This window comes from Aulostomus chinensis, chromosome 19 (assembly GCF_037954235.1).
Source record: "Aulostomus chinensis isolate RoL2024-O1b breed Wild chromosome 19, RoL_Achi_v1.0, whole genome shotgun sequence".
NCBI lineage: Eukaryota > Metazoa > Chordata > Actinopteri > Syngnathiformes > Aulostomidae > Aulostomus > Aulostomus chinensis.
The window spans coordinates 12611196-12626940 of record NC_141338.1 but is presented as its reverse complement, the minus strand read 5'-3'; the positions used below and the strand labels follow the sequence as shown (position 1 = coordinate 12626940).

The following is a 15745-nucleotide window of genomic DNA, read 5'->3' as shown; positions in this document are numbered from 1 at the left end:
ACACAACATCGCCTGACCCCACCCCACAAACAAAAAACAAAACTGTAATTTATTGTTGAGGAATAACTGGGGATGCTTACCTTGTTGTCTTTGCCAGCAGCAGTTAATCAGATTTATTGTTCCAGATGAATAGCAATTTAACTTTTGGATGTTCTGATCAAAGCCGTACGACAGCAGAGCAACCAACGCGAGGGCGTCTGTGGATGCAACCTTATTTACACGTTATGATAACTCACCTGAATGATGGGGGACGACTCCGGAAAACTGCCAAAGCTTTTCAACCATCCTGGCGAGCTGCTTCAGTCAGAGTTGAGTAGTGTGGATTCTGCAGTTTAAATTTACATAATATTTGGAGAAAGTTTGTTTATAATGTGAAGGTGTCAATCAGAAAGGATGAAGGAGAGCATTAACACGTCTCCAGCCGGCTCTGTAAACGGGACATAAATCAAATGGCACTCATCACTCACTGCTAGGATTTCAAATACTTCCTGATGTCGAAACGATGAGACGGCAGAGCTGGAGAGGTAAAAGAATTTTCAAAGGACGTCTATTACATCATAAAGAAATGGAAAAGCATCTAGAATAATAGCTGAAGCTTGTTTTTGCTTGACTTTGACCCAGCCTTCACCAATCTCTGTGGACACTTTCAAAGCACAAATTAATAATGGAGTGTTTTTTTTTTATTCTTACTGAGCAGAGATAGAGAACACACACACACACACGCACAGACACAACAACTCAAGTCAGTCCATTATTTCTCTGGCAGAGCTGACCCCTGACATTAGACATAGAGGAATGTGAGCAGTCTTAAAGACAGAGTGGAGGCGTAAAGGGTAAAGTAATCGCCGTCAGTGGTAACAGTGGAGAGAACGCTTTTACACTGTTGAAGGGCAGATTACAAGGTTGAGCTCAGTTCTGAGTCAGGCTGTCATATCTGGGATTTTAACTTATTGTTCAAAGGTAGGAAACTATTCCTCATTTGAGCTGTAATGATATATGTTCCAATTCAACATTCAAATTAGTTTGGCTTGTGATGTAGCAGAAGCAGGTCTTCAAATTCTCCATCGGCGTGACCTTTCCCTGCAGATTATATTCAAAATGCTTGTGAAAGAATTTTGGTCTTTTATAGGGTATATATATTTATTTCAGCTCTTTATACTTACAAAGGAGATTATCGCCTTTGTGTGGCAGCCCTGGCAAAGACAGCAGTGCAAAAAGTTTCGCATAAATATCACAAACAACTTAAAGCAAACAACGTATATGTAAAATATTGGGCCAACTAAATAACAACAACAGCAGTTTTCATAAAGACATAATCTACCAGTATTCAGACGTGTAAATTCAGTTCTCAAATAGACAGCTGATTGGCCTGTATTACTAAACTTTTTGATGACACTTCTGAAAGTGATCTATCTGACACATAAAGACGTACGGGTTGTGATCTCAAGAAATGATTATGCCTTCAAATTACTTTCCCTTTTTGGACATTGACAACCCCAGAGTGCTGGAATTCCATTTTAAAGGGGAGATGTACAGTGTTGTCAACAGTCAATATTTGCTCAAAGATTTTCTTTTGTGAGCAGAAAATCAAGAGCTTTTGTAAAGCCAACATGTTTTATTAACATTTTGAATTAGATATCTCGGTGCTTAACAAGCTTATGAGGACATCTACGCAGGCTTTCGTGAAAACTGTGACAGCGTTTCAGCATTTTCTTACATTTTATAAACAAAGAAAAAATGATGATAGAAACAGTGCTGCAGCCGTTGTTCAAAAAAAAGTCTTTTGAGTCATCTTTTTCCTCTCTGAAGCAGCTAAATCTACTACGCTCCCCTGAAACTTGATCAGGATGAATTCCAGCTCTTTACTGATCCAGGTTGGTTTTGTGTGGTCTGAGCTCATTGAAACACACTCTAACCGGTTTCTGTTTACGCAGGAGCTTCAGGATGTCACCTTGTCCCCATTTAATCCTTTGTTGGACCGAGTAACTCCACAGTTGACTCTGTCCATTTCCCTCAGTCACACATAACACACTAATGAATTCCACACAGCCTGTCTGCCATAAGCTAGGACAAGACAAGTGGGGTAATTAAAAAAAAAAAACCCCAAAAGGTCAAAGTTGGCAGATTCTCATTTGAAGTATGTTACTGAGTGCTGCTTAGTTGCAGGAGTGCTAGTTGTTGCCACGCAACCTTAACTCTGATTTTACAGTGTTAGAATATCATGCTGATATCTCCTAACTTTGGAAGTGCATTTATTTATGGTGATTGTAGTTATTAGGCTGCTTTTAACTACTTTAATGCTCTCTGCTGCATTGCCATCTTCTCATAATTTCAATAACCAGCTCCTTTTTGGCTATAATGGCTTTCTAAGACTTTAATCACATTATACTGCACAGAAAATTGCCTTTGTCCAAAGCAGTAAACTATAGAAGAGAGACAACGGAACAACAAAAAAAACAACATTGGGTTGAATGATGCTATTACTTGCCAGATTTGAGTCAGCAATGCAAAATCCTTTGTTTAGTACCACTGGCTGCTTTGATGAGGCGTAGAACAGAGCTGCATTACCTGAACGTATTATAGAAAACGGAGGTCAAAGCAAGGGCCTGATATTCGTCCCAATGGTTAAAAGAGTTTGAGAGTTAATTCACAATACGGCATATGAAATGGAATACTTTGCACATTTTGTAAACATCCTACCGACCAAGACAGTCCTTCATGTGTCGAGGCTTGAGTAGCTCTGGGCAAATGTAATCCACAAAAAGGTGACTTGCCACTGAGGAGCTTCTTAACTACCTCAGGGACCCTCGCCAGGGCTCTGGGCCAAGGTTTCTCTCAGTCATCCAGCTCTGCTGCATTCTCTGCCTTGCCTTCATGTCCCCAGTCAAGCTCAGCTGTCCTCTCTGAAGCCACCCAAAGATTTTTGCTTCAGTAACCATCAAAGCTGCTGCCTTTCTTGCTCCTCAGTACCGGTCTGCTGTTCCTTGGGACACCTGGTCCAGCTCAGCCCAAAAGATCTGCTTCTCCTGCTTGATGGCCTCTTTCCTCTAAGGTTGCCACTACACGTGGCAACAGTACCCTTCTGACCACAACTCCAGTGGTAGCTTTGAACATGGCCACTTCAGATTCCAATCATTGATCTCTGGTTGAAGGTTAGGAGTCCATATTCTTTCAAAAATTTGGTTCCAGAGCCTATTTTGTGATTGCTGTGCCAGGGCCCAGCAGGCTCCGGATCATGATATCTTACTGGACAGGTGGTGGACCCGACTTGCCTCCATGGGTCAGGGCCCTGCTTGTCAAGGATCTCCTCTCCCAGGTCTGGCACAGAGAAGGCGCGCTGACCTGCTCCTTCCGGATGAGCTATCTGCACTCCCAACATGATCAATCATCAGGCTCTTGTTTGGACCACTTTGGGACCTTACCATGAACTACTGTCCCTGACAATACAGCTCTCAGGACCACAGGGACGTGCTCACCACTCCACCATGTTAATGTGATAATTCTGCATGTTGATGGATCAAAGACTCATCATGCAGTTCCACCAATTCCCAGACAAATCCTGCTGTGCTCTGAGCAACATGTCTTTCAACATGCTTAATGATTTATTTTTGCAGCTAGGTGGTGGGGAGGATTAATGCACCTGGTGTCTGTATGGATGTAGTCTCCCATGATATATACGAGCATATTTCGTGCTGCTAATGGCATCCCTAGAAATGTCAGAAGAGAGACAGTAAATATATCTGAAGAGCATCTGAGTGCAGGGGAGAGGGAGTGATAGATAATGACGCAGAGAGGAACAAACGTTTGCCCAGCATAAACAAACAATAATAGAGCGAGACACAGATAGTGGGGAAGGAAAGGGGAAGTATAAAGGCTGAGAGGAGGGATGACGAGATGGGTGGAAGCACAGGCACGAGCGTTCGCATCCAGATACATCCCCACACATCAGCGTGGTTATCTTGGGTGACATTTATCAGTGCCACCTCGCCTCGGCAGTTGTGCAAGTGTCTTGGGAGAACTCTATCATCCCACTTCAGTCCTCCTCCCTCCATCCTCCCACCTCTGCTCCCTTCCATCCATCCATCCATCCATTCAAACATCCACCCAGGCCTGGCCTGGAGTGACAGCACCCGCAGATGAGTGAAGCGATGAGAGATGGTGAGAGAGGGGAAGCTATGAGAGCTCGAGATGGAGAGATGAAGGAGGGAAGCAAGGACACCCTGGTCGTGCTGCTGCATATTGATGTTATGCTGCAACTCATTGTAGAGTGAGTGTGTGTATATGCACGCACACGCACTTGATGTATGCAAATTGGCTGCAACAGAACACTAGAAGGGGGTTGCTTAAAGGGAACAGCTCATTAACCTGGCAGTTTTGGGACTGGATGGATAAAATATTGAATTGTTTGTTGGGGTGAAATAAACAGAATGATGCAGCTGATGAGGTCAGATTGCTGCGGGGCAGCTGGGGGCAAAGGGTCAAATAACAGAACAAAGGTCAAAACACTTCCCTGTAGGTGACACATGACATATAGCAGAGGACAGATCTCTTCTCTTCTCTTCTCTTCTCTTCTCTTCTCTTCTCTTCTCTTCTCTTCTCTTCTCTTCCAGAAACAGCAGCAGTACAACTTATGTGTGTGTGTGTGTGTTACCGATTAAGGCTGCCGGTTTAGCAAGAAAAGATCTTGTCTTAAGGTGGTAAGATTTAGGTGCAACTACAAGAAGACAGCTTGTTCAAAACAACAATAGCGGCTGTTAGCATAGCTGCTGCTTTAGCATTGGTGTAGCAGTAAAAGTGGCCCGCTTGCCTCTGCGGTGAATGAAACACTAGAATAAGCTCTTGAAGCTTCTAGTTCTTCCTTGTTGCTCATCTTGCTGCTGTGCTGTCACCTGATTAGGCAGATGTACTTTTGCGTTCAAAGAAATAACCTATAATTTGCACAACGTGTGAACAGCGGCAAAGCCTCTGCAACACTGCCTCCAGTGACTTTTTGAATGTGATTCATCACCGACATGTTACTGCCTTCTTGTGGCATAACACACGACCACCCACACGAGGAAAATAAGCAACACCCACATTACCTCCAACCACCAGCTTTATCAAAACAGGAGTGTTTCCTCTTTGAGAGATGAGCAAAGAACACCACCAAGGTCTTCTCTCGATAGAAAAGGTGTTTCCGCTCTTTTGCAGACTGGCTTTGGCTTCTACATCAGTTAGCGCATGGTTGACAGATGGCCCATCCAATCAGCTGCCAGGAATTTTTTTTGGAATGGTGTGCTCTTTTCCAAACCATTTCTATGGTCCACTTCTCTGACATGGTTCTATAAAACAAACCATCTGAGACGTCAGGTTAGCTTTCATGTTTTATTTAGTCAACAGAATTTCAGAAAGTTGTCACAATTGCAAATTCTCCTGATTTCTTGTAACCTGTGTTGCAATTAAAAAAAGAAACAAGTGACTTTTCATGTTGTCTATTTGATGAAATAATGTTTTTGTTGCAAGGACCTCTGTAGGACTTGGAATACTGTTTCTTCTGTTTGTTTATGCTAGGTATGATGCTGGGAGGTGGCTGTGGTAGAGAGCTGGCTCACTGGATCATACATGGCCGCCCTGAAAAGGACATGTACGGTTACGACATCAGGTACATGAATGCACAGAAACATCTTCCATCCAGCCACAGAAAGGCATATGAGCAGCGACAGTTGCGACAAGGAGAGTTTACTCTACAAAGCCCAGTGCGGTTTTGAGCCTCCAGTTTTATCAAAGAGCAACAGGAACGGGAATACTGACAGTTTTGGAATGATTAATGTGCAATAATCTTTTGAATTCCTCTCCCTCCTGTTTCAGGCGCTTCCATAACTCGCTGACAGACAACACACGCTGGATCAGAGAGAGGAGCCACGAATCGTATGCTAAAAACTACTCTGTGGTGTTCCCCTTTGATGAGCCGCTGGCTAGCAGAAACATGAGGAAGGACCCTTTCTATCAGGTAGAGATGAGGGGGTTTGATTTCTGCTACAGACAGATAAATATGAGGGTTTTTTTTTGGAGAGAGTTCAAGGAAGCGACCCCAATGTGCCGTCTACCCACTGTGAGTTAGTCAGATGGTTTTTCATCTGAGCTTTCATGAGTCAGAAGTATTTTTCAGTCACATTTGAGAAAACATGGATAAAGTTTGATGGTATGCCATTAAACTGTGTGAAAACCTTGTACACTCATAGATAGACAAGTTGAAAATCCCCATAAATGCAATCTACTCTGTCATCAACAAGTTTAGTTTAATTACTGGAATCTCACCACAAATGTTCTCTTTAGACTGCATTTCTTCAGTATATATTCTACTTGTATCTTGTAATCCTGACTCACAACCCTGCATGGGCAGGGGCAGTGTATTTCAGGATGTAGATTTTAGGTTACCTTCGGGGGAAGTATTTTGGAACTGTTCTGACGAGGTTTCCTAACATAGATGGAACCAGTTCACCTTTTGATGAATGACCTGACCCAAGCAGCTTTGATCACTTCTCCGATTTTTAGTTGCTCTGTGACGGGAGGTTCGGACCTGTGTGGTCTACGCCTCTACTTCTCTGACTTTTGCTCATCTCTCCATCTGTTATATCTTTCAGCTCTTGGGCTCTGTCTTCAGCCTGGTGCAGCGCAGGTGTCATTGCTAGCTTTAGTTTTTTCTAGAGTCCCACGCTTGCGTTGTTTGAATAGCAAATGTACTTCTACCAAACTGTGCATATGTGGTTGTTAGTACATTCCTATCTATCGAAAGCAGGTCTAAAGGCAATGGTGCAGTATTTTTCCCGCTAATTAAAGGGTGCATCATTCTGACACTGTCCCAAATCGGTGCACAATGTATGAACATTTTTCTTTTTAAGCGCACAAGGATGCACAGCAGCACAAATATGTAAAAAGATCACAACTACAGCTTTCGCACTTGAAAGATTATTCTAGTGTACATCATGTCTGCTTCAGCTCAGGGAACTTTGGTAGATTCCAGCTGCAGCGAGCCCATGCAGCACATGCTAAGTGTATCTCCATATTAGGAGAGACGCCGTTCACCCGAGGCACAGCAGCATAACTTCTTTGAATTAAATCTCCGACAGGATCTATGTGTCAGCTTCCCAAATGAATTCTTTATTGTTTAGCACATTTACTTTAATGATAAGAGAAGCTGCGTTCAGTGGTTTTGAACCCTCCATGTGTGCAGCGCTGTAACATCCCTGCATGCCGCAAATATCGGGGGACACCTACCCAACAGGTCCTGAAACTGTAAGCTTGAGAACAGATGAAACTGTCCAGGGGACATAAAGTTAGATATCTGAAACTATTTCTCAAAAATGATGGATATGCCAGGGTGCAGGGGCGCTGGGCTCTGTTGCTACATCGATGTTTAGCCCTGAGTACATCCATGATGCATTTCAGATTAACCACAACCCCTTTGTGACGTTATGCCCTGATTGTGCATTCTTTAATGGACTTTGAATAGATTTGTCACAATCCAAAAGCTCTGGCACCTTAGACCTCGCACCATTGATCACTGAAATAGGGCCTCTTGTCTTTCTGTGCTTCCCCCGTAGTCTTCACACGTCATGCTCTGGGGTGATTTTTTGACATCCCTTCAAACCCGTCTCAGCCTATTGCCTGATTGTCTGTTTCTCTTCAGTTGCTGGTGCTAAAAATCAGATTGGAGTTGGCATTCGATAGGAGTCTTTTTCATGTCTGTCAGTTGCCCAGTTAGTCCCAAAAACAAACGTTTGCACGGATACAATCTCTCGTCTAACGCTGACCTCATTCTCCTAAGTGTTCCTATCCCATTTCTGGCCTTTGTCTGTGTCTCTCTCATGTACTTGTTTCTCCCCTCCTGTCTCCTCCTCCCTTCCTCTCCTGTCAAATCTAGTACCACATAAGTGATTCAGGCTCAGGCAGAAGGCAGTTAGCAGAGCAACTTATCTCCAGCAGTTACATTTATTAACGTAATCCTGCTAACACTACTATGAATGATACACTTATCTTCGCTTGCCTCGTCTCGGATTTCTTTCAACTTCTCTTTTTCTCCTTTGGCTGACACCAATTCTAAATGGACCACGTCACCGTATTTATTCATTAATGACCCACTTAGCCTTGCTTTCTTGTGCTAGACTTCATTTACTTTTTTACTGCTGCAATGCTTCTTCTGGCATCTGGGCGTCCTTTCAGGGCAGATTACTGTCACTCCGAATGTTGTTACTCTTGTTTACGGTATTCTCAGAGCGTACTCTGTTCCGTTTCATTGACACCTTTCACACATAATCAAGGAGTTTCCTGAAGGGCTTCTTTCATTTATATTGAATGGAGCCATTCTTTTTATTTTGATTGTAGTTACTTTTATACCTGTCAGTAGTTAAATTATGAACTTTTTTTTTTTTTAAAACAGCCAGCAAATAGCAAATATTTTTTGGTGGTGTTTGACTTTCAGTGGGATTACATAAAACTATGAGGTGGATTTTTTTCACTTGCTAAACTTGGTGGCAGGGTGTAGAACGGTGAAGGAGGAACACGTGAAATTTTGAGCAGATTTGTCATAGCGCCGCCTGGTGGCTTCTTTACACTTTGCTCATCAGCTCCATCTCAGATTTGGTCAGAAACACCTTAGGAACTTGAATTTCTTTAACGACTGAGTTAAGTACTGTTACACTGAGGAACTGTAGTGATGTTGCAAATTTCACTTTAAGAACAGGAAATTGTCACAAGTACCCGGATTCCACACAGTCAAATCGCTTCCAAACGACCTTTTCCTGCCACCTGGTGGTTACAGGAATAAGATCGATGTACCATCGTTTGACTTGCATCAAAGCGACACTGTGTTTTCTTGGTGTGACCTGCAGCAACACAGTATTAAGTGTTTGTGCTGTGGTGCCACCTAGTGGATGCAGGAGGGGATATTTGCACAACAGTGAGGTTTCATCTCTCTGTCACTCTTAAGAACAGCAGCGCACACAGAGCTCACCTTGGTGGATGTTTGCGCTCTCTGACCGCTCTTTAGTCAGAAATTTTATCTTTCGTGAAAAAAAAATAGTCTAAAATAGTCTGCACCATGAAAACCCAGTTAACAATCCTGTTTATTTTTTTATATTTTTTGAGGGACTCTGTATGTATTTTTAATCCACCCAATTGCAAACACGCGTCATATTATTTTGTGAAGTATTTTTAGCTAACGTGAATTATTTTTTTGTGTGTGTTTGTTTGGTGTGCCTGGTGTTAATATTGGTCATTCTGTTCCATGAGAAAAATGTGTTGCACTTGTGATTCTGTGCCAAATGTTCATAAGTTTCCCTCCAGCCTCAAGTACTGAAATAGCTTTCGTTTTGTTTAGATAACCCATGTTGTTGCCTTTCAGAATTAAGCTGTATATTTGTATTTTTATTTACCACCTTGTTCTCAAAAAATTGCTAAATGCTGTTGCTGCTTTTCCAATTTACCTGGCAACATCGTGATATTTTAAACTAGCCAGCTACTGTACGGGGCACTGAAACGACACCAATAACTGCTCTCAGGTAGCTCGGCAGAGAGCTCAGTCCATCAGCTGCATGCCTATGAAGACCCCTGTTAATCACTTGTAAAGGGCCATCGCCTAGCAACTAGCCTTCCTACTAATGCAGAGCATTTATAGTGATGGCAGAGAGGAGAAGAAATAGTCTGGCTCTTGGGGTACTTAAGGGAAGGTGTCCTTGCACTAATAATGAATATCTACTTTTAGGAGGTAATATGAGATTCTTTTAGAGCACAAACAGACCATCTCTGACACTGCTGCTCACACGTTTTCTCCACCTCGGTAGCACAGATGGTAAATATAGCTTGGTGTGGGAAGGTTTGGCAGGAGACAACTAGCTGCCTGCTAGGAGCTAGGAGCATAGCAGAAGAACAACTACCAACTGTGGGCGACTGTCAATTTTAACAAGGAGGACGGAGAGCGCCGAAGCGTCTCATTTCAACACTTTCCATGAAATTAGCAAGAAATGTGTGTTCTATATTTGCAACAGTTTGTGCTAAAATTGCATCAACTCTTTCAAGGTTATGGATTTTTAATATGTATGCCAGTTGGTTTATTGCCTCCTGGATCAGTTTGAAGCTACAGATTCATTATTTTTATATTAAAAGGGAATTACTAAGATGCTTTCTCGTTCATTTGGTGACTCCACTAGAATAGCATTGCTTAATTCATAGTTAAATAAATCCTGATTTGTCTTATTCTGGCTATTTATGCATTCAGTTGTATATTCCCTTCCCTTTAAGCCAATTTATAGAGGCCTGCTGAGGGGCAGCACACAGATTTTTTGAACTTTTCCTCGCAACATACTTTTATTGCCAGACATACTGAACACTGTCCAAGAAACAGTAGAGCAAACCCTTAGCAGAGTGGTTGAATAGCTTCTGCCTTCAGCCTGAGGCGAATGGGTGTGTTTGTGGAAGTTATTTGCCTGAAGCAGGTGAACATATATCATGAGCGTCTAATGCCTTCATCTTCAAGTTTGAAAGTGAAACTTGTGAAAATCAGCAGTTAAAGCTGTAGTGTTCCGACTTTTGTCCCCATCTTCTGGCACTGAGGGTTATTACAAACAACCGTGCACATTCTTGCATCACAGACTCCCTTATTCCCTTGTCAGTCAGTCTTCCATGCGAGAATAGTCCCCCTACACAGGTTTTAAGCATCAAACAGATGACAGTGCAGCATGTCTGCCTCACGTGAGTTGAATGAATGGTGGACACAAGTATTTATTGAAGCTAATGTTTTCAGTCTTTCTGCTTGTCAGTCAGATTCTGTTTCAAGTTTTGTATTTTTCAACTAGTAAAATAAATTGAATACCTTATCTTTTCCTTCAAGAGCGCAGTGTGAGATGCCGTTATTGTCCTGCAAGGAGCAACTGCTGGAAATACACACCAACACTGATAAAAGGCATTACCATTATGAGCTCACAGACGTGTACTGTCAATTGCTGGTTAGTGATACTGAGTCTCTATTGATTCTGGTTCTTCATTCCCATCCCTGTCTCTGGTGTGTACAGAGCAGGTGCGGCATGCCCCCAGATCACCACAGATACAAGCTACGTGTAACGAAAAGGCAGAGATTTAGCCGGCAGCAATGAGCTCAGTGAGCATCATGTGAACTTGTCTGGCGAGGGCTTGAATGTGAGGGACGTTCATTTATGTGTTTTAAGTGCTACGCTAAATTCCCTCGAGCACGACTCTTCGTCATTGATTGCTCCATCAACGCGTTCACCTCTACAGGAAAATACAATTATGGCCGCAGTGTTTGGTGAAAATACGGCTCTGGTCACAAGAACACCATTAATTAGCTATGACAGATATTGAGGAGCAGCAGATCTGAAGTGAGCGCTCACCATCCTTAACTCTGCACACTTGCTATACTAATTGAAGTGTGTGTGTGTGTGTGTGTGTGTGTGTGTGTGTGTGTGTGTGTGTGTGTGTTTGTGTGTTTAAGGTGCTGATGGAGCAGGGCTGTGTGTTCCAGGAGAGACACGGCTGGGAGAGACCTGGCTGGTTCAACAGAGAGGGACCAGCCCCTGTGAGACACATTTACTGTACAAAAGCGCACAAACACCCATGATCGATGGACCTCTAACCAATTTGTTTTTCTGTATAATTGCAAAGGTTAAAGACTATGATTACTACGGAGCTTATGACATCAAGAAGAACGTAAACTACAAATACAACGACTTGCTGGGCAAAGAGTACACCTTTGACTTCCCTCCACATCACGATGTGGTAAGAGCCCAAGTGCAGAGGTGTGTGTATGATCACGCGTTTTCATGAGAAATAACAAGGATTTTTCCATTTATTTCGTAACTGCAACGTCTGAAAGGATGGTAGAAATGTCATGTTTGACTGCAGGGCACTAGCAGATGAGAGATTTCTATTTGATTTAAAGGTCTATGTTCACTGAATGGCTATTTTTTTTTTTTTAAACTACAACAAAAAAAATCAACTGCAGATTAAGAGCGAGTGCCTCTCATGTAGACACGGTGTGGCCGTGTTTGACATGTCCTACTTTGGGAAGTTCTATCTCACCGGACCAGATGCCAAGAAAGCGGCTGATTGGCTGTTCACTGCTGATGTCAACAAGAAGCCAGGTCAGTCTGAACACACACACACACACACACACACACACACACACACAGATGGAGTGGAAGATTGACAGAATGAACAGCAGATACATGGGAGCTAAATAAGATGACAACATAGGAGCAAAAGTGTGTGTGTGTGTGTGTGTGTGTGTGTGTGTGTGTGTGTGTGTGTGTGTGTGTGTGTGTTTGCTTGCTTGAAAAATCTCCCAAATCTCCCTGTGCAAGCCTACAGTTGTGCCTCTCAGAGATGTGGTTGAAAGTGGTGATGAGTAAGACTTCATTTGCCTTCTACCTGCAGTGACAGCTGCATACAGATGTGAGCCTCATGTCTTCATATTCCTGCACTGTCCCCTGTCAGTTTTCACTGCTGAGCAGGATAGATTGCCTCTGTGTTGACAGAGATGCGCTTTCAGAGGCAGCAGGAGTGCATTTAACATTTAGATCCAGCTCACTGAAAAAAAAATGCAAGGACTGATTTTTTTTTTTTTTTTTTCTAGAGGATTGGAACATTTCTAACTTTGGCAAATCCCAGTGGTAGCCATCCGACAGATGTGATCCAGGAGCACTGATTGAACAGGCTGTAACGTGACACATTAAGTGCTGGAATTTTCACAGGATTTATCTCATTTTGGACCCATACAAATCTATTTTATTAGGATCATTTTTAAAGACAATCCCATAGAAACTTTACACAGAGGTGACGCGTATACATAGACGCGGGCTTCGTCATCAAGATGATGTTGGTTTTTATAGCATGGGAAATTTTCCAGGAATTTTTAAATGTGTGAAATGGGAATAAAACTATTCAGGATATGGCTGTGTCTGCTCCATGAATCAACCAGACTTTAATTTTTACAAACATAAAGTGGTTCACACTTCGAAAACAGGAACAAGCTAGAGGTCACCAGGAGAGCACGCATCCCTGCCAAGTTGACCTCAGCCAAAGGCAGCATTTATAGAAACGTCTTTTTTTATGTCATGGTAAACAAAGTCATGGGCAGTAAAACAACATATGGAATTTTTTGTGTGTGTGTAAATTAGGCGTATGATTGGCTCACATTTGTTTTTCTAAGAGTGAGGCACACAAACAACAAACGGTGGCTGAAACACTGCAGGGTGAGAAAACAAATGCAGATGGTTACGAGTGTCAATAAAGGACCAGGACTTGCCAGTATGGCAGGGTTTGTGGTGAACTTTGACCTATTCGGTCCTTATCCTGGGCATCCAAAATTACACATAGGAGGAAATAATATGTGCAATGAGAAAAGGAAGGTAAAAAAAATGTATATAATATATGTATATATATGATATTATTATTATTATTATTATTATTATTATTATTATTATTATTATTATTATTATTATTATTATTATTATTATATAACATGGTGTAACCTCCCCGTGACCCTGCGTAGCTCCCCAGCAGCCATGACAGAGGACAGGATTAAAGTGTAACATCACTTATTCACTGGAATGAGGGGTGACAGAGTGTCAGTCGCATATTAACACATCGTCACACCCAGGAGATCCTTGGCCTACGGATGATGGAATTTATGTCTTTCATAATTACATAAAATTATTTTGACGATGCTCTCAGCGATCATTACACTGTTAATGGGGTTCATATCTCAGGTGTTTCCGTGGTAACTACTTATTAAAAAGAATGTCGTCATGGTGTTCCCCTGAGTTAATCCCCTTTTCACGAGGAACTTACTTTCTATATATACTACCAGTCATCCCAACAATCTGGACTGGGTTAAGGTCAGGTGACTGTGGAGGCCAGGTCATGTGGTGCAGTCCTCCATCACTGTCCTCCTTGGTCAAATAGCCCTCACACAGCCCGGAGGAGTGTTTAGGGTCGTTGTCCTGTTGAAAAACAAATGATGGTCCAGTTAAACACAAACTGGATGGGTGTGTTGCTGCAGGATGCTGTGGTAGCCATGCTGGTTCAGTGTACTTTCACTTTGAATAAATCCTCAACAGTGTCACCGGCAAGCTGTTAGACCATCAAGGCCTGATTGGTGCAGCCTCCTCTGAACAGTTGATGTAGAGACGTGTCTGCTACTAGAACTCGGTGTGGCATTTATCTGGGCTCTAATCTGAGGTGCTGTTAACTCGTGATTCTTGAGGCTGGTGACTCGGATGAACTCATCCTCAGCAGCAGAGGAGACCCTTGGTCTTCCTTTCCTGGGGTGGTCCTCGCGTGAGCCGCTTTCATCGTAGCGCCTGATAGTTTTGACTTTCAGTTCTGAAAGTGATGATGGACTGTTGTTCCTCTTCACTTAGCTGATGGGTTCTTGCTAGAGTAGGAATTCTAACAGTTGTCACATAGAGCTGTCAGCTGTGTACCAACCTGTCTTCTGCACAACACAACTGATGCTCCCAACCCCATTAAGAAGCAAGAAACTCCACAAATGAACTCTGACTCTCAAACCTGAGAAGTAAAAACCATTTCAGGTGATGACATCATGAAGCTCACTGAGAGGCCAAGGGTTTGCAGCGCTGTCAACAAAGCAAAGGCAGGCTACCCTTTGAGGAATCTAAATATAAAACATTTAGAGTTATTTAACAATTGTGTCTTTGCTACATAACATATATTATGTTATATATTTACTACATATATCTTGCTTCATATATTTGATGTCTTCAATATATATCTACAAAACCAAACTCATGGCCACACAAACTAACACTCATGGTGTATAATCCAATTTGGAAGCTTATGGGTGTGTGTGTGTGTGTGTTTCAGGCTCCACTGTGTATACTTGCATGCTGAACAAGAGAGGAGGGGCAGAGGCTGACCTGACGGTGAGCAGGCTGGAGTCCGGAGCTGCCAACCTCCCCCTGGCACCTGAGTCCAACGGTAAGCAAGTGTGTGAGCATGCCTGTTTGTTTGTGTGTGTGTGTGTGTGTGTTGTTTCTCTGTTGGATTTGTCACGTTACATCTACTATCTCTCTCTGTAACTTTTGTCATTATCATTTGGCCCCTATGATGTGTTATGATTTTAAGTCTGTCTGTTGTCTATCATTCAGGTTTTCTTGTCGCTCCTCAGAGTTTGTACACTCTAAGTCTGGTGTATTAAGTATTGATGGAGACAGGGGACAAACCTGAACACTAGTGAAGTGAATGAAAAAGTCTTTATTTATTGTTTCAATTGCTACTGGTGAATAAACAGCAGTATTGGTCTCAGTGATACTCAGAACCCACGATAATTCGATTTAGAACAAAATACGTTGCAAATCATCAGACAAGAATGAATAAATAAGAATAAATCAATATCACATCAGGTTTCTAGTGCTGTTCCTTCATTAGTTTAAAGATCAAACACTGAGCTAGAAATCACTTTGTCTGTTTGAGTCAACACCCCGCTGTCAAGTTCACGTCACAGATTTGATAACCCAGCGTAACATGCACAATTTGTTTTCATTTTTCGCTCCGGTAGTCAAAAAGTTTAGTTGGCAAGTTATCATTCTGTTGTGTTTGTATTTTCTGAAATGTATTAGTAGAATGAGAATTTATGTGTGTGTGTGCGTGTGTGTGTTTGTTTGTGTGTTTTTCAAGAGCGTGGCACAGATTCCCGGCATGCTAAACATAATAACCCCGGAGTGAGTTTTAT

At 42.4% G+C, this 15745-nt stretch overlaps 1 protein-coding gene across 1 annotated transcript in view; it reads left to right on the top strand.

Annotated features, from left to right (window-relative positions):
• The window catches only part of sardh (sarcosine dehydrogenase), a 45254-nt gene that overhangs the window by 15881 nt on the left and 13628 nt on the right, over positions 1 to 15745 (top strand). Inside the window, exons 11-16 of the mRNA XM_086186547.1 lie at positions 5551 to 5641; positions 5848 to 5989; positions 11486 to 11569; positions 11656 to 11769; positions 11996 to 12134; positions 14878 to 14991. Of these exons, the coding sequence (XP_086042673.1) occupies positions 5551 to 5641; positions 5848 to 5989; positions 11486 to 11569; positions 11656 to 11769; positions 11996 to 12134; positions 14878 to 14991 (684 nt within the window). The remainder of the gene's footprint in view (positions 1 to 5550; positions 5642 to 5847; positions 5990 to 11485; positions 11570 to 11655; positions 11770 to 11995; positions 12135 to 14877; positions 14992 to 15745) is intronic.